Genomic DNA, 18,323 nt, shown 5'->3' on the forward strand with positions numbered 1-18,323 from the left:
AAAATAAAAAAAAAAGAAGTTATACTCTGATGAATATTAGAACTGGCACCAACATTCATGCTAGTTGCCCCAATGTGCAACAGAAAGTTCATTTACAATAGTCAGAAATATTCTTATGCACTAGCCCCAGAGAGTTCAGCTTCTGAAAACAGTTTGTTGGGAAAAAAAAACCACCCCATCAGGTGTGACGTGGGCAGCGTCCAGAAGGTGCAGGAATGTCCAACACTCTACGTCGATCTTCGTATTCGTCGGTGTCTGTGGAATCTTCATCTTCATCCACTGCATATTCATTATGATTTGGTTCCTAACACAAAATACACGCAGACTTAATTAAAATCTTCTATTCCAGCTAGTTCTAAAAAAGCACTAACAATTCCCTAGAAAAATCTGAAGTCTGTATTACTGCGTCAGTAGCTGGAGCAGACACTGGACTCTATGTCCTAAAACCAGCTCATTGCAATTATATGAGCAATTTAATTTGCAAGAGAGATCGTTTTGCCAAACTATTTGACCTTTAACTCAGAAAATACCCGTTAGCTTTCATTATTTCATACATATAATTATGTAAAGCCACAATTGGTATTTGAGTTGTACTCATTTTCTCGGTGGCTTATGTTGTCTTTTAATAAAAAGTATTAATAATTAAATAAAAAGTTTAATAAAAAGAGAGTCATTACTATCTTTAAAACAGAGGTAGAGCAAAAGAAAAAAGCAAATTATTTTTTACAATCAAGTGAATGGAAGGAGGTTACAACTCCCAGAAATGTGAGCAGGAGTTAAGAGATGGCATTTTCTGTGAGAAGCACGACATCTGCTGGCACCTGTTAGAGCTACTGGTCATGAGAGTGTCAAACCCCTGCAAAAATTTAAGAAAGTGTCCAAGTAGACATCTGTCCTCAAGGAAAGACTCCATGCTTGCACAAAAGCTTTCAATTTCTAGCTGAATTAGTCACTAAATAAAGGCTGTGCTAGCGAGAAAATAAAGTGTTCTTCTCTAAATGTGCCAAAGGGAGAAATTATACCATTCACTTCCAATCTTAACAATTTGCAAAGTCATTAAATGACTTTATGAAATGCACTTTAGTGCCTAAACTTAAACTAATTAACAGTCAGCTAAACATCTTACCAATTTGCAAAGTCATTAAATGACTTTATGAAATGCACTTTAGTGAGAACTAATGAAAATTATAAGAAAATAATGCATCACAAGCAGAACTGCATCTGCACTTACCATTCGTGCTGTAGACACCTTGAATGTTGGACACACCATGTGAAATCTGGGAATTGTGACGTTAACATAAAAAAAATAATGTACCACAAGCAGAACTGCATCTGCACTTACCATTCGTGCTGTAGACACCTTGAATGTTGGACACACCATATGAAATCTGGGAATTGTGACATTAAAGAATTTGTCCTTGTAGTAGAGGCAGTGGAAGGTGTAATATCCCTCCATGTATCCAGATGTTGTAGAAAACGTGGTACAGCTGGTATATTCATAGACTCTCCCTGGACTGATAATTGGAAACTCCCCTGTTGGTAAAATATTAGATGACAATAGTGAGGTCTGAAGCAGAACTACAGTTTAGCAGTTTGCTAAAGCACTTGCACTACACACCATATTTAGATGGATCATTTTATATTCCAGTGGATGCATAAAAGATTCTCAGCAACTATTGATGTATTTAGCAGTTTGCTAAAGCAATTGCACTACACACCATATTCAGATGGATCATTTTATATTCCAGTGCATAAAAGATTCTCAGCAACTATTGATGTTAAAAAGCAGTCTGACAAGTGGTTAACTATCAGGATGTTCAGATATCCCTTGGAAAACAAGTCTGAAGACGAAACAGATGGATATGTCTGTTTCAAGCAACAAAATGATTTTGATGCAAACCATACAACTACCACCCTCTGTCACCATGAGGAGCAGCAAATAACACAACTTCCATAACATGCACATGAAATACAGAAACACTCTCTCTCTATTGGGTTCATAAAAGCAATCTTTTACTTACCAACTACTCCAGGTCCCTGAACTTCTTCTACATCACCTTTGGCATTTGTTATTCTCCAGTATCGACTGTCCAGCTGGCAAGCCTTTTCAGGAAGAGCATCTTTGGACATTTCAATTCTGGAAGCCAAACACCACACTCAATGTTAGTTAACTACTTTCACATGTGTTAAGAAATGCTTTAGTATCCTTGGGCTCTCTTTCCAAGCAGACTGAGGAAAAAAAAAGCCCACAAAAACCCTTAAGGTGAAGTATAGTGAATCAGTTGTCAGGATCATCCTCATGTCTCTGCTTCACTATCTATTGTTATTGACCCCTCCCTAAATTGTTATTGACCCCCTCCCTTCTTTCCCCCACCTATCAGTGTATTTAACCAATTACCAACTTGGCTGGTACTTTGCATCCCTGACCAGGCAATGATTCCATGTTTTTTTATTTAAAAGTACAGCAAGTTGAGCACATCCTAATTATTTTAGTACATTTATGAATGTCCATAAACTTGCAAAAACTGATCCTTTGAACATTACATAGGTCTTTCCCATGTTGTAAGAGTTAATTCAGTAATTACTTTTACCTGATTCTGTAAGTGAAGAAATAATGTGGTGGATGTACAGAACTGAGTTCAGGTAGAAAAGATGTGGACACGGAAACTGTTATATCTCCAGTGGTGGCAACACACTCTTTATCGTGCACGTACCTACAGAAAGGAAAACATTAACTCTGCAAATAGCTCAGTGCATTCAATTCAGAAATCTAAACATATAAAGTGATTTAGTTAATTACTAATAAGAGCACTGTAGTGCTAGGTTAAAAGTAGTTCTTAACTTGTCATTTGGCTTTTAAATAAGGGATGCATGTGGTGTCTTCATGACCCATACTTCCCCATCACCTAAATTCATACAGCTATTGATCAATTTGTACTTTCATTAATGCCTGTATGAAGCTGAGCGCATAATTCGATCTGAAGTCAACGAAGACACTCTTGTTTAACAAAGATGTGTTGTTATGCTATTTAAAAACCAAAAAATAGCAACTCCCACAGCAAATTAATTTACAGAGCAGGAACTTGGTTCTACAGCACCTCAGTTTGATGTAATTATAAGGTTCTTGCTTATAACTAGAAGAAATAAAAAGTGCATGGAGATTTAAACACCAGAAAGGTCCTGTTTCAGTGTTATTTTAGAAACCAGTTCACTGAAACAATTGCTTTTTTAATAACTCAGGACAGTCCTGCAGCTGCAGCACACTCATGGCAAGCAGAATAAATATTATGCTGTTTGCTGAGCTTCAGATCAGTTATAATGCAAAATTCTGGTCCCGTTAACACAAAGTTACAAACTGTAAAGCTTCTGCTAAAAAAAATATTTCTTTAACTATTCTGTTTTACTGCTTCATCTGCAATAAGTTTAATATCCTCTCTCCACCATCAGCAAAAAAAAATTCTTTAGCTATTCTGTTTTACTGCTTCATCTGCAATAAGTTTAATATCCTCTCTCCACCATCAGCTTTATCATCAGATACCCGTAAGCACTTGGGAAGAGGTCAGCATTCTAACAGGAGCATCCCAACCTTGCAGCGAGGTTATAAATCCCAGTCACAATACCTGAAAATCTGGTCTCTGATGATGGGATAACCACCAGTCACAACTTTGTTTACGTAGGATGTAAACCATTCCAAGTAAGATGTACCTAGATGCCAAAAAAGAAAAGCAGTTATAAAACCAGGCAAGTTTACCACCTGGCCCATTACAGTAAGTACTTCAAGGAAACAGTTTAAAGCTTTGAATGTTTACATAATAAACTCTCAGACTTATTTAGATGAGTCAGTCCATTCTACCAATAAAGATCATTTGGAGAAACCGACCAAGAGCTAAGAGTTAAGGGTGCACACTCCAGAAATGACACAATAAACAAAGAATCTCTTTGTTAAGCATTTCACATTATAACCATGGTCTTCAAACACTGGTGTCTCTCATCATCTGTTTTCCTGCTCCTGACTCTTCTCCTATGACTGGGAAACACGACACATATAGTGGCCTATACTATTTGCATAGCTATTTCCAACTATTCTACCTATAAAAAGCATCCAAACCTGCTGCTGGATTTATGGACTTAATTTTGATACACAAAGAATCTCTTTGTTAAGCATTTCACATTATAACCATGGTCTTCAAACACTGGTGTCTCTCATCATCTGTTTTCCTGCTCCTGACTCTTCTCCTATGACTGGGAAACACGACACATATAGTGGCCTATACTATTTGCATAGCTATTTCCAACTATTCTACCTATAAAAAGCATCCAAACCTGCTGCTGGATTTATGGACTTAATTTTGATACACAAGTTTCCATATGAATGGAGTTACATGGTAGCAAGAATTTCCCCTCTCCTTAAAAAATAGGTGTGATTTATAGACATACTCTGCTCTCCTGCTACAAACCCAGAAGACTAAGGCTGTATGACATTCCATGGAATCTGGGATTTTGACACGCTTCCAGCCATTGTCTTGAAAAAGCTTTTCACACACCTAAAGCCATTCATTAGGAACAGCTTGATTTCTAAGTAGACCAGTCAAGCTGTCACATTCAACTCTCAAAGAAGAGAGTTTCATACAAGAGATACTGGCTCTCCATAAAAGAATTTCTCAGCCATAAATCTTCCAAGCATTGCAATATAGAGTTCAATAGTAAAGTTCAATAGGAAAGTAGAGACTTGTTCAATTATTTGTCAGTATTACTCATACACAACTGGATTTAAGCTGAAATACTAAGAAATCATTACCATCACCTCCACTGACATGTTATCAAGCACTACCACTCCTGTTTGATTAAGTGTACTTATGACTTCTTCCTTTCAGTAAGAGCTGTGTGTACTGTCCTTTGATCTTTTGGAAGCCTAAGGAACTCCTAAGGAACTATTATCCTCCTTTCTACCACTAATCCACAAAATGCAAACCTTGTACAAAGTAACTCCGAATGGGAAAGTGGAATGATTTACCCTGCCACATTCAGAATGACAAGAGATAAATGCTGTGTATGTAATTTTCCCTCCACTCTGCAATAAGTCACAATTAACCCTTTCAGTGAAGGGGAATACTTTTAAATATGATGTCGGATGACCTCACCACTGACTCAAGTCCATAAAAGCAGCAATACCACCACAGAGTAGCGAAGTGGAATACTTTTAAATATGATGACCTCACCACTGACTCAAGTCCATAAAAGCAGCAATACCACCACAGAGTAGCTTTAAAGTATTATACCACCCTCGGGTGGAGAGAAGCAAGCCACCAACTCTTAAACTTCTGCTATATCTTTCCTATGATGGTTGCAAAGCACACAATGAAATTCCACAATGACCTTTGTAAAACTACTTCACACTGAAATTAGTTCACACAATCAATCAGTACACAGAAAGGTTTCCTAAAATTAGCATGGCTAAGAGTTTGACTACCTTTAACCCAAACCAGTCCTGGTATAGCGTTGCCTAATGTGACTTCTCACTGTAATATTAATACATCTTTCCTAAGAAATATGGAAGGCTAAATTTTAATATTAATTTTGGTGCCATTTATTACACATCTGCTTTCCCACTGAGTGAAAGGAATTCATTTAGATATAGCCACAATTACCAGATTCCAGTGGATTAACATAAAGAAATAATCAAAACACTACTCCAGTCAATGGATGTCTCTGACAGATGATCACAACAGATTACTACATAACCAAACAACAATTACACAGTTCACCCTTCCCCTCCTTTATCCTTTGAACAAAGCAATGAGGCAGATCAAAAGATCCAGAAAGGTTTTCTTCTGCAGCTACGTTCATAGTTAATTAGATTTCATTAAGGGACACAAAATATTTTCAACTTCTAACACAGCTGCAAAAACTTGTGGGGGAAAAAAACCCCAATAAATCTTTCTGTCCACTTGGATGTTGCATTTAATAACTGCTTACATCATGCCTATAACAGGTAAGTTAAAGGTTTTGCTCATCTCGTTAGACAGGTTAGTACACAGAATGATTTGTCTACGAGACACCCAGGAGGACAAGCTTTAATAGAGAAAACTTGCATCTAATTTCAAGTAACCGCTGATGTTTGAAAGTGCGTCAGAGTCTTACAAGTAGCACAGGAAAATGTGGAACGTTTGCTTTATTCAAGTCATACTAACATGTGTTTTCTAAACAATGCAATTAAATCCTTTTGTGGAATATTTTATCTAAAGTATTACCTGTAATGAACATATCAATAGCAGATGGATTGCGAGCCATTTGGTCCTAAAAGGGAAAGAAGGTTATGGATGAGTTAGAAGGAGAGCATCAGCCTTTCAAGGTTAAATTCAACATTTGAAATGTAACATAGAGAACACATTAGCTATATTCACTAAGCCTAAAATCTAGCTGCTTAATACATATATATATAAGCAAGTAACCTTCCAAGTCCCCAAGCATTATCCAGAAAGTTTAAATAGTCGGCATTATACAAAAGAGGATCTTAACATCCTTCAAGTGATCCATTATCAAGGCATTCCCTAGAAATCTCATTGCTACATGCTTTGAAAACAGTCATGAATTCCATAGAAGGATGAAGGTCTCTTTTTTTTCACCTTTTACTTGTCCTCCTTTCTTTTTGGGGTAGGGAGATTAGCAGGGCATGGGAGAAAGAGGACTAAAATCTTGTTAGGTATAATATCCTTAACTTCACTAGCAACAGTATGTCTATCTTAATATACTATAGCTGTAAGAATTAAGAGAAGTACTTAATTATGCTCTACAAAGGAGCGTCATGAATTCCATAGAAGGATGAAGGTCTCTTTTTTTTTTTTTTTGTACAAGAAACACCCTTAACTCGCCCTCCTTGCTTTTTGAGGTGAGGAGATTGTCAGGGCATGGGAGAAAGAGGACTAAAGTCTTGTTAGGTATAATATCCTTAAGCTTCACTAGCAACAATACATTTAAATACTATAGCTGTAAGAATTATTAGAAGTACTTAATTATGCTCTACAAAGGAGCTGTTCAAGAGCAATTTGTTCTTTCACTGGAGAGTAAGTTTTGCTCACATTCCAGAGGGTATCAGTTATTGTAGTAAGTTTACATTTAACATATCTGGGGGAGGAGATATATACAAATGCTGATCTTCCAGAATGGAGAAGCTTTTCTTCATTATGAAAACAGGGACAAGAGTATATACCTGTCATAGTTTGAAGAAATTAAAATAACACTTTCCAATAAGGATGAATGCTGTCCACTATGAACCTGTAGAAATTACTATGGCCATTAACAACTTCCTGTAAATTTCTCTCATTTACTAACCATTCCACTTGGGGGCTTTGACGAAAACCAGATGGCAACTCAGGGGCAAGCAACAAACAAATATGATGTCTTAATAGTCACCTTATTCTATGTAAAATATTTCAGGTATCTTATAACATGCAAAGGGACACCATCAATCATTAGAAAAGCACATTCACAAGTATAAACATATCTTTCTTACTGGACATTGATAGAAGATCTCGTATTTATTTCGTCCCTCCACACTCTCCAGGGCCATGTATTGACTCAGGCCAGTATGAATGCAAAAAGTAAGAGGAAGGCATTGTTTCAGACCTGGCCTCTGCTGAAAACCTCCAGCCGCTGTGTCGATATCCAACAAGTCTTCAGAGCGGTAGTGGTTTGACAGTGCCATGCTTCCCATCAAACTTAACAGACAACATCAACAACAACAAAAAAGGGAAGATAAACAGAAGATGCCACTCACAACACAAAGATAGTTTTAAATCTTTTCTAAGCATTGAGTTGACAAATGCTCTAGATGCATATTAGGCTTTGATGAAGTCTAATATCCAGGTGCTTGTCTAGGTTATTAGTTCACAACATCAACATTCACAGAGGGAGGCTTGAGGGCCTTAGGATAAACGTTTCCTTGTATATTTTGTGCATCCCAAAGCAGCATTTTGGTGATTCCCATCACGTCTGCAACTACTTCAAAGAAGCTGCTCACAGCTGACACAGTTTCCTATAGTAGCATAATATAATAAAAACCAGCGCTCCGTATCTCAAGTTTTTTGCAAGTTCATTTCAACACTATCAAAATATCCAGGATTTTTCATTAAGAATACCAAGCTGCTATATAACACTCATCAATCAAAACTACAGTTAGCGAGGTGCTCTGCATGCTTTGGAGAGAAGGGTGAGAAGAAAACAAGGAAAAATAACTATTGAAGTCAGAGAGACTATAATCCCAGTATAAAAACTAAGGGACAGAGGCACAAGTGAACAGAGAAAGAAAGAAGGAGAGAACATTGATCAGCATGACACAGCAAGGCCATCCACTGGGTTTCAGATTTTTTCCTCTAGCTTTTTCTAAGCATTACAGCAAAGAATGGGATTTTTTTATTGGTTTGGTTTTAACAATAAGAAAGCGATGGTGAAGACCCTAAAAGGAGCCTCTGTACCTAAGAAAACTATATGTGAATTTGTAAAAGTAGTACTAATCTGAAATACGTAACAGATTAGGAATGGAGGCAAGTATTGGAAGCTGAAGTTAAAATCGATAGGATGTGCTGGGCTAGGAGAGAGCTAGGGGGAAAAAAAACAAAGTACACTCAATGTAATAAAGGGGCAGGCAATGGAAGAATGACAAAAAGGGGTAACACGATCAAAATAATCAACAACAAGGGCACACACTACAGCACTGCACTTAGCAATAAGAAGAGTACACAAAGCTCTAATGCACACCTCCCCACCCACACTCCCTTCTAATTTGCCTTCCACTGATGTTCTCAGGTGTAAACTCTTGCAGATGCTGAGCTTTCACTGGTGTTATGAAAGCAGTGACTCAGGGACAAGCTGCCACACGTCAGCATGGTATAAGCTGCTCCCATCCTGGGCAACAGGTTCCATTCCTCTTTTTCCTTACGTAGTCTTGCCTGGAATTAGCATGCTCTACAGTTTAAAAAGTGATGCTACCATCCAGACGCGGAAACATGAAGCATCTAACAATGACAACTAGTCCCCAGTCTCCTCCATTTCTGGCCTCACACGTCAACAACTTCCTCCATAGACTTCCACTACCTACACCTGATCTTTCCAGGATTCATGTCCTACAAGAAAGCAAGCCTGTCCCCAACAGTAAGAACACACCTTCCACTCGTAGCATGGTAGCCCCCTCTTACTCCAGGGTCCCACACGTCAGACCTAACTAGTCCCCCAGGCAATGCTCCACCAACAAAGGTTGTCAACTTTTATGTAAGGCTCAGGTCCTCACTTTGAGGGCACAGTGATGGACCACAGCCCACTGGCAGTTGAACACTCAAGCCAAAAAGCATGCCCAAAGGCACGTGTTTGCTCCTGCAGCCCTTCCACAGACACATCACCACAGTAGAGGCTTCGTGGGAGTGAAAGAGTAGGAAGAGCAGGAAGCACACAAGCTGCAGAGCTCCATTTGAAGGCTACAGAACTAGGGCACCTATCTCCTCTAGAAAAAAAGTCTCTTCTGGAAAAGAAACAGAAGAAGTCATCCTAATTGTTGCATGAAGCTGCTTCCCATATCCCTTCTGCACATACAGCACTGGAAAGGGAGGAAGTTGCACCTTCTTTACTGGTGAAGGCATTGCCCCCTGCAGACACTGCAATGATTTCCCCTGGCTTTCCAACTCTGATGTTTGCGGTGCTTCATCAAGTGCTGACCTGCAAACTTTTTCTACAGCTGGAAAATAGGAAACTCTGGTCATTTCCCTTCTAACTTTGATGTAAAAGGAGTTTTTAATTGCTGAAACCACATAAAATCGTAAAGTCTTCTATTGAGAAAACCTAATTTGCAGAACTGACATTTTGATTCTACTTTTAATCACTACCTGGTTTGAAAGTTATTCCCCAATTATTTTAAAGAAAGTTATTAATGAAACCTGAAGAGTGCCTCCCCAATTATTTTAAAGAAGAAAGTTATTAATGAAACCTGAAGAGTGCAAGAAGCTAATTTACTTACGTAATATAAAGCAAAACTTCAGGAGAGCAACTCCTGATTAAAAGTCTAGCAGTTGGAAGATTTCGTTATTAAAAAAGGAAAGAGAAACGTTTTCACCGGGAAAAGCGTAAGAGTAATTTGAGCAATTAGAAATCTACACTGTGGTTTAAATTGCTTGTGAGACTAGAAAATAACCAATTATAGACGTGGTACTTCAAGCGGTCACTCAGCTGTAATATGTTTAATGCTTCATCTATCCTGTTGGGCAGACATTTTATCTTTTTAAGAAATAAAGTATTCAAGAAATACAAAAGGAATTAATAAGTTGGTGTGTAGTTTTCACTCCTTACCCAGGAACCACCAGCTTCTGTCCATTATGAATACGAAAAGAACATCGATAGTCATCAGGGAGTTTGCAACCTATTTGTGCTTCCACAGCATCTAGATCTTCCTCCCGCACACTCTCTGTGTACAAAAAGAAACAGGAGTATTAAGCACCAGCTTTGGAGGGGGATCACAACTGCTGCTCCTCTGAAACTGTCAAATTTAATGATGTTTCACTACTCTGCCCTGTTGTGCCCAGTATGCTGCTCCTGACAAAGGGGAATATTAGGATTTGTTTTAAGACCTCTCCTTTAAAATTTTATTTCACATCATTTCAACAGAGCTGCATGGGTAGAAATATGAGAAAAAATTAGCTACATTCCAGACATAATTGCCAACGAGAATTTTAAGTAGCCCCAGCAACCTTAACATTATGGATTATTTTTTTTATGTTATCACAAAAGGAATATACATTTCAAAGTACCATCATTTCAACAGAGCTGCACGGGTAGAAATATGAGAAAAAATTCACTACATTCCAAACATAACTGCCAACAAGAATTTTAAGTAACCCCAGCAACCTTAACATTAAAAAAAAATAAATCTATAATCTTATCACAAAAGGAATATACATTTCAAAGTATTTTGCCACTTATAATCCAGAGAAAGTGAACTAACAGACATATAAAAGCAAGATAAATTCAGTTCAACTTTAGGACGCAGCTGTCTACCGGCACGGTCTCAAGAATCTTCCACTGATTAGATTCGTGCTGGTGGCCAGAATCACTAAAAATCAAGTATTTCAGATACAAAGCATGGAATTTGTAAGTGCTTTGATAAAAGGAACATGGACTCAAGTCAGTATTTGGTGACTTTATTGCATGCTAGGTGGCACAAAATGTGTACTACATAAATTTGAAAGGAATATGATCACATTAACAGATTATTTAATACAGCACCAGTCTCCATCCTATGAAAACTCAACAGGCCTGACCTAAGCAGAAAGTATTTATTAAGTGAATTGAACCCTTTCCCCACAATATTGTCAGGTAAAACTTTTTGGCAAGATTGATTTTACTTTCTCATCATTCTAAGGACTGCTTGTTTCAGTTTCCAGTCCAATCAGTAACACAGAAATGTTGGCTGCACCCACCATTCACCTGGAATTGGAAGCAATAAATGGGTGATAACAAGGGGATTTTCAGATTGTCATCAACAGAAGGGGGTAGGGAGAAACTACTCTTACACCTCCACGTGCACTTCAGGGGGTTTCAGCATTCTCACTCCTACCAAAGATCAGCTGGGTGGCCTGTGTGGTCTGCTCCAGCCAAGGCTTTTTGGGTGATTTTATATTGTTTTTTTAAAAACTTTTCCATATTCATTATCAGTTTCACTTATATGGCATAGCTTAAGAATTCATTGAAACAAGATCCTGTACAAATGGTATTTAAAAGTTAGAAGTTATGGAAGGGCTCCTGCTAAAACCTGCCAGCGCTATACAAATGTGGAAATCGATAATTTAAAACTGATTTTTGTCTTTGTGTAGACAAAGAGAAGCTTCATTGCACCAAATTTTGGCAGTAAAACTGTGGTAAAATCTGTTCTTTTCAACATCTCCAACACAAATACTTCCTATTTTATTAACAAAATATTTGACTGAGAATTCAATGGTTCTGTATATCTGAGTGAAGTCTGTGTTTTCGATAGAGCAGCATGAAGTTACACAAATCAAGGTAGGAGAAATACATCAAGTGCTATGGCCTGTGTTACACAAGAGCTCAGGCTGCATATAACCCTTTTGGCCTTTTCTTAAAAAGACATTCCTGCACTAACACCCAGAAGTAACAAAACAATTATTTTATTTTTTTTAAAGAAAACAGTATTAAGTTCTAACCATGTTCTGTTATTCACAAATACTTAGCAAAACTTAAAAATCCGGTATTATCCTGCAAGCCAAAAAGAATGCAAGGTTTACGTAGCAAAGAGATCATTGACTATAGATTTCTCTTAATTTCACACATCATGTTAAATCAAACATTTAAAGTTAATTTCATCCAGAAGACCGAAGTACAGTTGCAAATGTAAAAGCTGTTTTGTCCCTATACCATAAAAGCCCAAACTTGCTCTATAAGATTAATGAACCAGAACACTGGAAGTACTTCAAGTATTAAAACACAAACTTAATTTGAAAACAGACTCTTGTGGGGGAAAGAAAAAAAAGCAAAAATTCTTGTTCAGCCACTAATTTACCTTCATTAGAGAAACACAGTAAGACCTACAGAAGAGGAAAAAAATACTTCCTTTCTAATTGGCTTTAGTTTAAAATGCCTGCTTTCATATGAAAGTGTTTTAATTAGGTCTTAAGAAAGTCTCACAAATAAAATCACACCAGCAGGTCCCAGGTCCTTGAAATAATGGGATTACTAAACTAACAAATAATAATAAACAAGCAAACAAAAAAAAATCAGTCATAGCAAACAAAACCAAAAGCAGTTACAGTGTATTAATTTCCTGATTATCCCAAGATAAAGACTATAGACTAGAAGAAAATCTTGTTTTCTTCTCTGAAAAGAAATATTTAGAGAATCTATCGACCACTAGTAACTGGATAAGGACTATACACATTGCCTGATTTACTTATTTACTGCAGAGGAAGAGAAAGCACAACTATTTGACTTTCAGGGCTCTGGTAACTGAGGCACACGCCTAGGATGAAAGCAGTATGAAAATCCCAGACAACGTCGCGTCAGCCAACCTCCTGGAGAAAGCAGGAATCACACCCTACCTTTCAAAGAACCAATCATCCGAGGACATCGCTGCCCTAAATATTTCTCCAGGTCATCCCAGGCTTTTTTCAACGTAGCATAGTACCTTATGTACCTTCCTAGGTCAGAATAGGTACTGATGAAGAGGGCTTTCCAGGTCTGATTTCGTTGACTTTTGTCCTCTCTAAGTAGACACGAAAAAAAGAAGTTTAAATATCAGCCTAGAAAAAGGCTTGACTTCTAAACCAAGTAAGTTAATATTCGTTATTTGGCAGAAACAACGTGCATAATATTAAGCCAGGAACACTATGAGCCACACAAAGCTACACAAAATCAATTAATTCCAGTATCTATTCAACAGCAACTCATGACAGAATTAGGAAAAATCTGGGGTACTTAGTACCAGGGGAAATTTAGAAACAGTATTCCTTTAAACAGAATGCTATTATTAAATCTTAAAACTGATGAATTGGTAATTCAAATCACATTTCACACATATACAGAGAAGACCTTCCAAAAAAAAAAAAATCCACATTTTTTGATCTACTGCATTAGTCACAAACTACTTTATTTACACAATAAGCATTAAGGAGTAAACCAGAGAGTTAAATGAGAACTGTGTGCACTGGTCTGGAAAGTCAGTTTAAGGAATTACTGCACACTCAGTACTTCTCACGGGCAGAACAGCAGGCTGTGGGAACACAGGCTGCCAAAAAAAAGTGCTGACTAACATCTGACAAAGGATGCTTGCCTCCAAATTGTAGCAGCCCTTGATAAAAGCCCTTGATAAATAGAATATATACCTAAGATGTATTCCAACTCCTCAAACTCCAATCAGCACGCTGAATCTGAAAGATTTAGTACAGCTTTACGGACATAAATAAAGATGTAACAATTGAGAGGTCTTCACATCATCTTTAAGATCCCTCTAGCTCTAAAAAGGAAAGAAGCAGCTTACTTCTTGGAGAAGAGTTGAGGAGGCAAAAAATGTAGATTAAGTTTAATCTGGGGAGTTAGATAAACTAATGTCAACCCAAAGAGGTAAAACAAAAATCCAAAGTGAATTATGTCTCAGCAGGTGAGAAAAGTTTCAGCATATTTTCACCCTCCAAACTTTATCTGTAGAAATTAACTACAGCCTTCATTATCCAGTTTTTCTTGGCATCAGGTACTCAGTTTGAACTTCCCATTTCCTTACTGTCTTTCCCTGCCCCCTCACCAGATTTTCCTTTCTAATTTGGATTCTAGTAAGAAAATTGCTTAGGATTTTAATGCAGAGAATCTCAAGGCAAAATTTTACAAGTTGTGTTACATCTTCATAAAGCTGTATAAAATTAGAATATGCACATGTTTATCTTTGTGGATTCACCTCTGCTGTTAATTATTAATACATTCCATATGATATAAGGACATAAACTACAACTTTGGAAATGTTTTCCTAAATTTCCACATCCACCCACTTATGCATATACGTAACTCTTTATCGCTACCTGTTCTGGCATCTTAGGCTACTTGTGTAACACAAGGAGCACCTGCACAACCTGAATAATAGAAAAATATATGGAACTGATCATTGAAGTCCTAAGTAGTTAATATTCCTCTCAATTTACAATGTAAAAAGAAAGATATTGTCTAGAAAAAAGGACACAAAGTGGGGATAAGCAGTAACAAAACTGGTTGCTAATTCGCTTCAGTCAACTCCACAGGCTTCCTCAGCTCTTGAGAAAAACAGGGGGTTTTTTTAGCAAAGATGTGGATCTTTAGACCTTTAGAGTTAGCTTCCACTTAACAGCCATCCTGAGTTCAATGCAAGCCAACAGAAAATGAGCTTTTTAATAAACGCAACACCCCAAGAACCATATATGTAAACCCTTTTACACAGGCCAATGCAACTTCCCTGGGAAAATGAAACTTAGAGTCACTGGAAGTAACGTGGACATAAGCAGACAGCACAATAACAAAAGCCCTATTTTCACAGAAAAAAAAAAAAAGGCTTAAAACAATCACACTTACTCTGAAATGAGCCAGTATTTCTTGCAGTGTCTTTTCCACAAAGGATCATGACTTGATAGCTGATTTAGCCTTCGACTTAAATAGCAGCAACTATAAATATAAAATCATTACATTTGATTACAAAAGAGTAGCAAAATAAACAGGGATAAATACTGAGCAGTTTATTACACATTCATTCTCAGGAAATAAATGCAGAGTTTGAAAGTTAGTCAGCTGTCCTTTTTAAAGCTGTGCTTACAACGGTTAAAAGCCTTCACTACAGCTGTATGAGTCGTGAACTACTTTTCTACCCACTTTGAGGACTGTCAGCAATTAAGTAATTTTGTAAAGCAGGTCATCCTGTAGATCTATGCCATGGTAAACATTGTCTGCCTCCACTCCACCAGCAGTAAGCATTCCAGTAGCACACACTAGTTATTATGATTTAAATCGCTTTCTTATCCAGACTGTCAGTCTCTACCTTTTCCACCGTTTCTATACTACAGAAAGCTCAAACAATAAGCTACTATACAATAAGGAACTATACAGTTTGAGTACTGCAAAGTTACTTTCCACTTTAAGTTGTTTATATAACAAACTTCATCACCAGAAACAGACACAGTTAAAATATAAAGGGTGAAAAATTAGCACTGGGAATAAGCACTGCAACCTCAACCTAATGAAGACCATATATAAGCTCTTGCCATTGCATTACAGGTAACATTGCTACTTTAGGAAGTTAAAGCAATCATATCCTCCACCATGCAGCACTATTGTAAATGCAGCATTAAAAACCCTGTAGGATATAGGTCTAAAACTGTCCTCAGAAATCATTTAAGTTGATCCTGGCTTGATGCAAAGAGATAGCAAAGGCTAACTTATATTCCTGATGCCTGCTAACTTGCTCTTTAAAAGCAGTGATGGAGGTGCCATCAAATACAGTCTGTGCCCATATTTACTTTTACAGTTATAAAGCCTTTCTGCAACATACAACTGGTATCAACAGCAAGACATTTCAGTGTATTTACATGGATAAGAATGTGCAGCACAGCATCAGCAATGTGCAAAGCAGTAATAAAGGGAATGATTGTGTTATTCAAAGATTCACAGAACTGAAAAGAAATTATTCCCTCATTCAAACTAACCTGACCACCAGATAATAAACCTTTTTGTCTTCCGTGTTTGATCTGAATTAGCAGTTATGCTTTCAAGAAATTTCCCAAAAGATACCACCAATTTAGATGTGGTAACACCACTTCCTCCGGTAGCTTGTTCCAACAGTTAATATGTGTGTTTTGATGGCTGTGATTAACATCTAAATACCTCAAATGAGGTTACCAAGCTTAAGCTTCCAGTTACTGCCTTTTGGGGTTTTTTTTTCAGTGTAGTGTAAATGGACATAGTTAAACTCTGAAATAAAAATGTCTCATCTTTGATAAGTAAAATCAACCAAAGCCAAGGGCTGGTGAAAACATGCTGCACTGAGACTAAAGACTTATTCATATTTACCTGTTCAATCCACCTTTTTTTTTCTCCCCAATATCCATTTTAAGCTGTTCAAACTGGAATTGTATTAGTATTTCAAAATTAACCTCAAAGGAAAGCGATTCTCCTGTACGCCCTGCCATTACCCCTCCCCTCTGCAATGACACAAAGATGTAAAACACATTTACTTCAAACTTGGACATTTGCTTATGTAAAAGCTTCATTCACGACGTGGGGAATTTTCATTATTTTGGGGGGAGTGGGGCGGGGAAATACCCCAAAGCCAAAGCCCTTGCAGAAATCCATTGTATTGGTGTTTGCCAATCAAGCCTGTAATTTCTGGTAAGAAAGAAGTCACTGTGGCATCACAGGAACATGTGGCTTCAAACACAATAAAGATGAAATTAAAGCCATCCTCATGAATTACACAAATATTTAGTCACCTGTCAGCTTTTTTGTTATTTAAGGGCCACCAGCAGACCAACCAACCTGTGGAATACTGTGGAAATTGTAATGTTTGTGGTGGTCAGAGAAAATGCATGTCACTAAAACAAATGTAAACAACCTAGATATTTCCTCAATGGAGACTTTAAGTACTACCAACAGCCAGTTACACAAAACTACCATTACTGACCTTGTAAATCAGAAACCTATACGGCATTTAACTGTCCCTGTACAGCAAAATCCATCTCATTTTGTTAAATACATTAAAAAAATAGGCAAGGCCTTTACTACACAATTAGCAACTACTACCAAATCATCCATGCTGAACTTGTAACAATTTTTACAATTTTTGCACAAGCTCAATCTCTTTTTTGATGTTATCATAACAGAATTCTCCTTAATGTCTTTAGCTTTCTTGACTAATATTTATGGGAGGGGGGAAAAACCCCAACCTAGAACTCATTTCGATAATATTCTATTATATTCCTCCCTCTTTGATTAAATATTGCAGTTTCAATCACTGCCAGTGCTTGTACTTCGCTGTAAAGGTTTTAGCTGAAAACACACTCTCATCTTCACTGTATGACTCATAACTCTTCAGCCATCTAGTAAAGTGTCCAAGCAGAGCTTGCAACTTTCATTCATGTTTTTCTGCCTGAAAAAAAATAAAAAAATCACCCTCTCTCATTTCATTTGGTTTTCCTCAAACAACAGCTTGTTCAAATATCTGAATATATCTACCGACAACAAGATCACCTTTTGCTTGCCCCTAGATACGCAACAGCCTCAGAGAATTATTGACTTCACAAATTCAGTTATTGGTTCATTTCAAGGCCAGGTTGGAGGGGGCTTTGAGCAACCTGGTCGGGCGGGAGGTGTCCCTGCCCAGGGCAGGGGGGTTGGAACGAGATGAGCTTTAAAGGTCCCTTCCAACCCAAACCATTCTGTGACTGTATGGTCTCCAAGTTGGAATTTACGTGCAAAGACAAACCAAGATAGAACGGGGAAGGAAAAAACCAAAGAACAAACAGCGAGCAAACAGTTCCCTTTAGCTGAAAAAAAAAAAAAAACAAAAAAAAACCAAAAAACACAAAAAAAAATAGCCAATCCAAAGACCCGTTTCTGGAAGGGAAGGGTGTCTGGAAGGGACGTGTCCTCCCCACAGCAGCAACTCCAGAAGGAGCCAGCCCCTTTTCCCACCCACTGCCGAGCTCTTTGGGAGCTCTGTGCCCGTCCGGTCCCCCCGGCCCGTTGCCCCCGGCTCCGTTTGCCGGCCCAGCGACCCGCACACCGAAAAGTTGTGAGAGCCGAAGCCGCCGGCAGCCCCC

At 37.8% G+C, this 18,323-nt stretch overlaps 1 protein-coding gene across 1 annotated transcript in view; it reads right to left on the reverse strand.

Annotated features, from left to right (window-relative positions):
* Positions 1-6: 6 nt before the first annotated feature.
* The window catches only part of FBXO3 (F-box protein 3), an 18,533-nt gene continuing 216 nt past the window's right edge, over positions 7-18,323 (reverse strand). Inside the window, exons 2-11 of the mRNA XM_014948874.1 lie at positions 15,088-15,177; positions 13,095-13,258; positions 10,336-10,450; positions 7,514-7,718; positions 6,252-6,297; positions 3,621-3,705; positions 2,592-2,714; positions 2,022-2,137; positions 1,343-1,533; positions 7-304 (exon numbers count right to left, since the gene is read on the reverse strand). Coding sequence (XP_014804360.1) covers positions 179-304; positions 1,343-1,533; positions 2,022-2,137; positions 2,592-2,714; positions 3,621-3,705; positions 6,252-6,297; positions 7,514-7,718; positions 10,336-10,450; positions 13,095-13,258; positions 15,088-15,177 — 1,261 coding nt within the window. The 3' untranslated portion in view covers positions 7-178. The remainder of the gene's footprint in view (positions 305-1,342; positions 1,534-2,021; positions 2,138-2,591; positions 2,715-3,620; positions 3,706-6,251; positions 6,298-7,513; positions 7,719-10,335; positions 10,451-13,094; positions 13,259-15,087; positions 15,178-18,323) is intronic.

Source organism: Calidris pugnax, unplaced genomic scaffold, assembly GCF_001431845.1.
Source record: "Calidris pugnax isolate Ruff unplaced genomic scaffold, ASM143184v1 scaffold107, whole genome shotgun sequence".
In the NCBI taxonomy this organism is placed as follows: domain Eukaryota; kingdom Metazoa; phylum Chordata; class Aves; order Charadriiformes; family Scolopacidae; genus Calidris; species Calidris pugnax.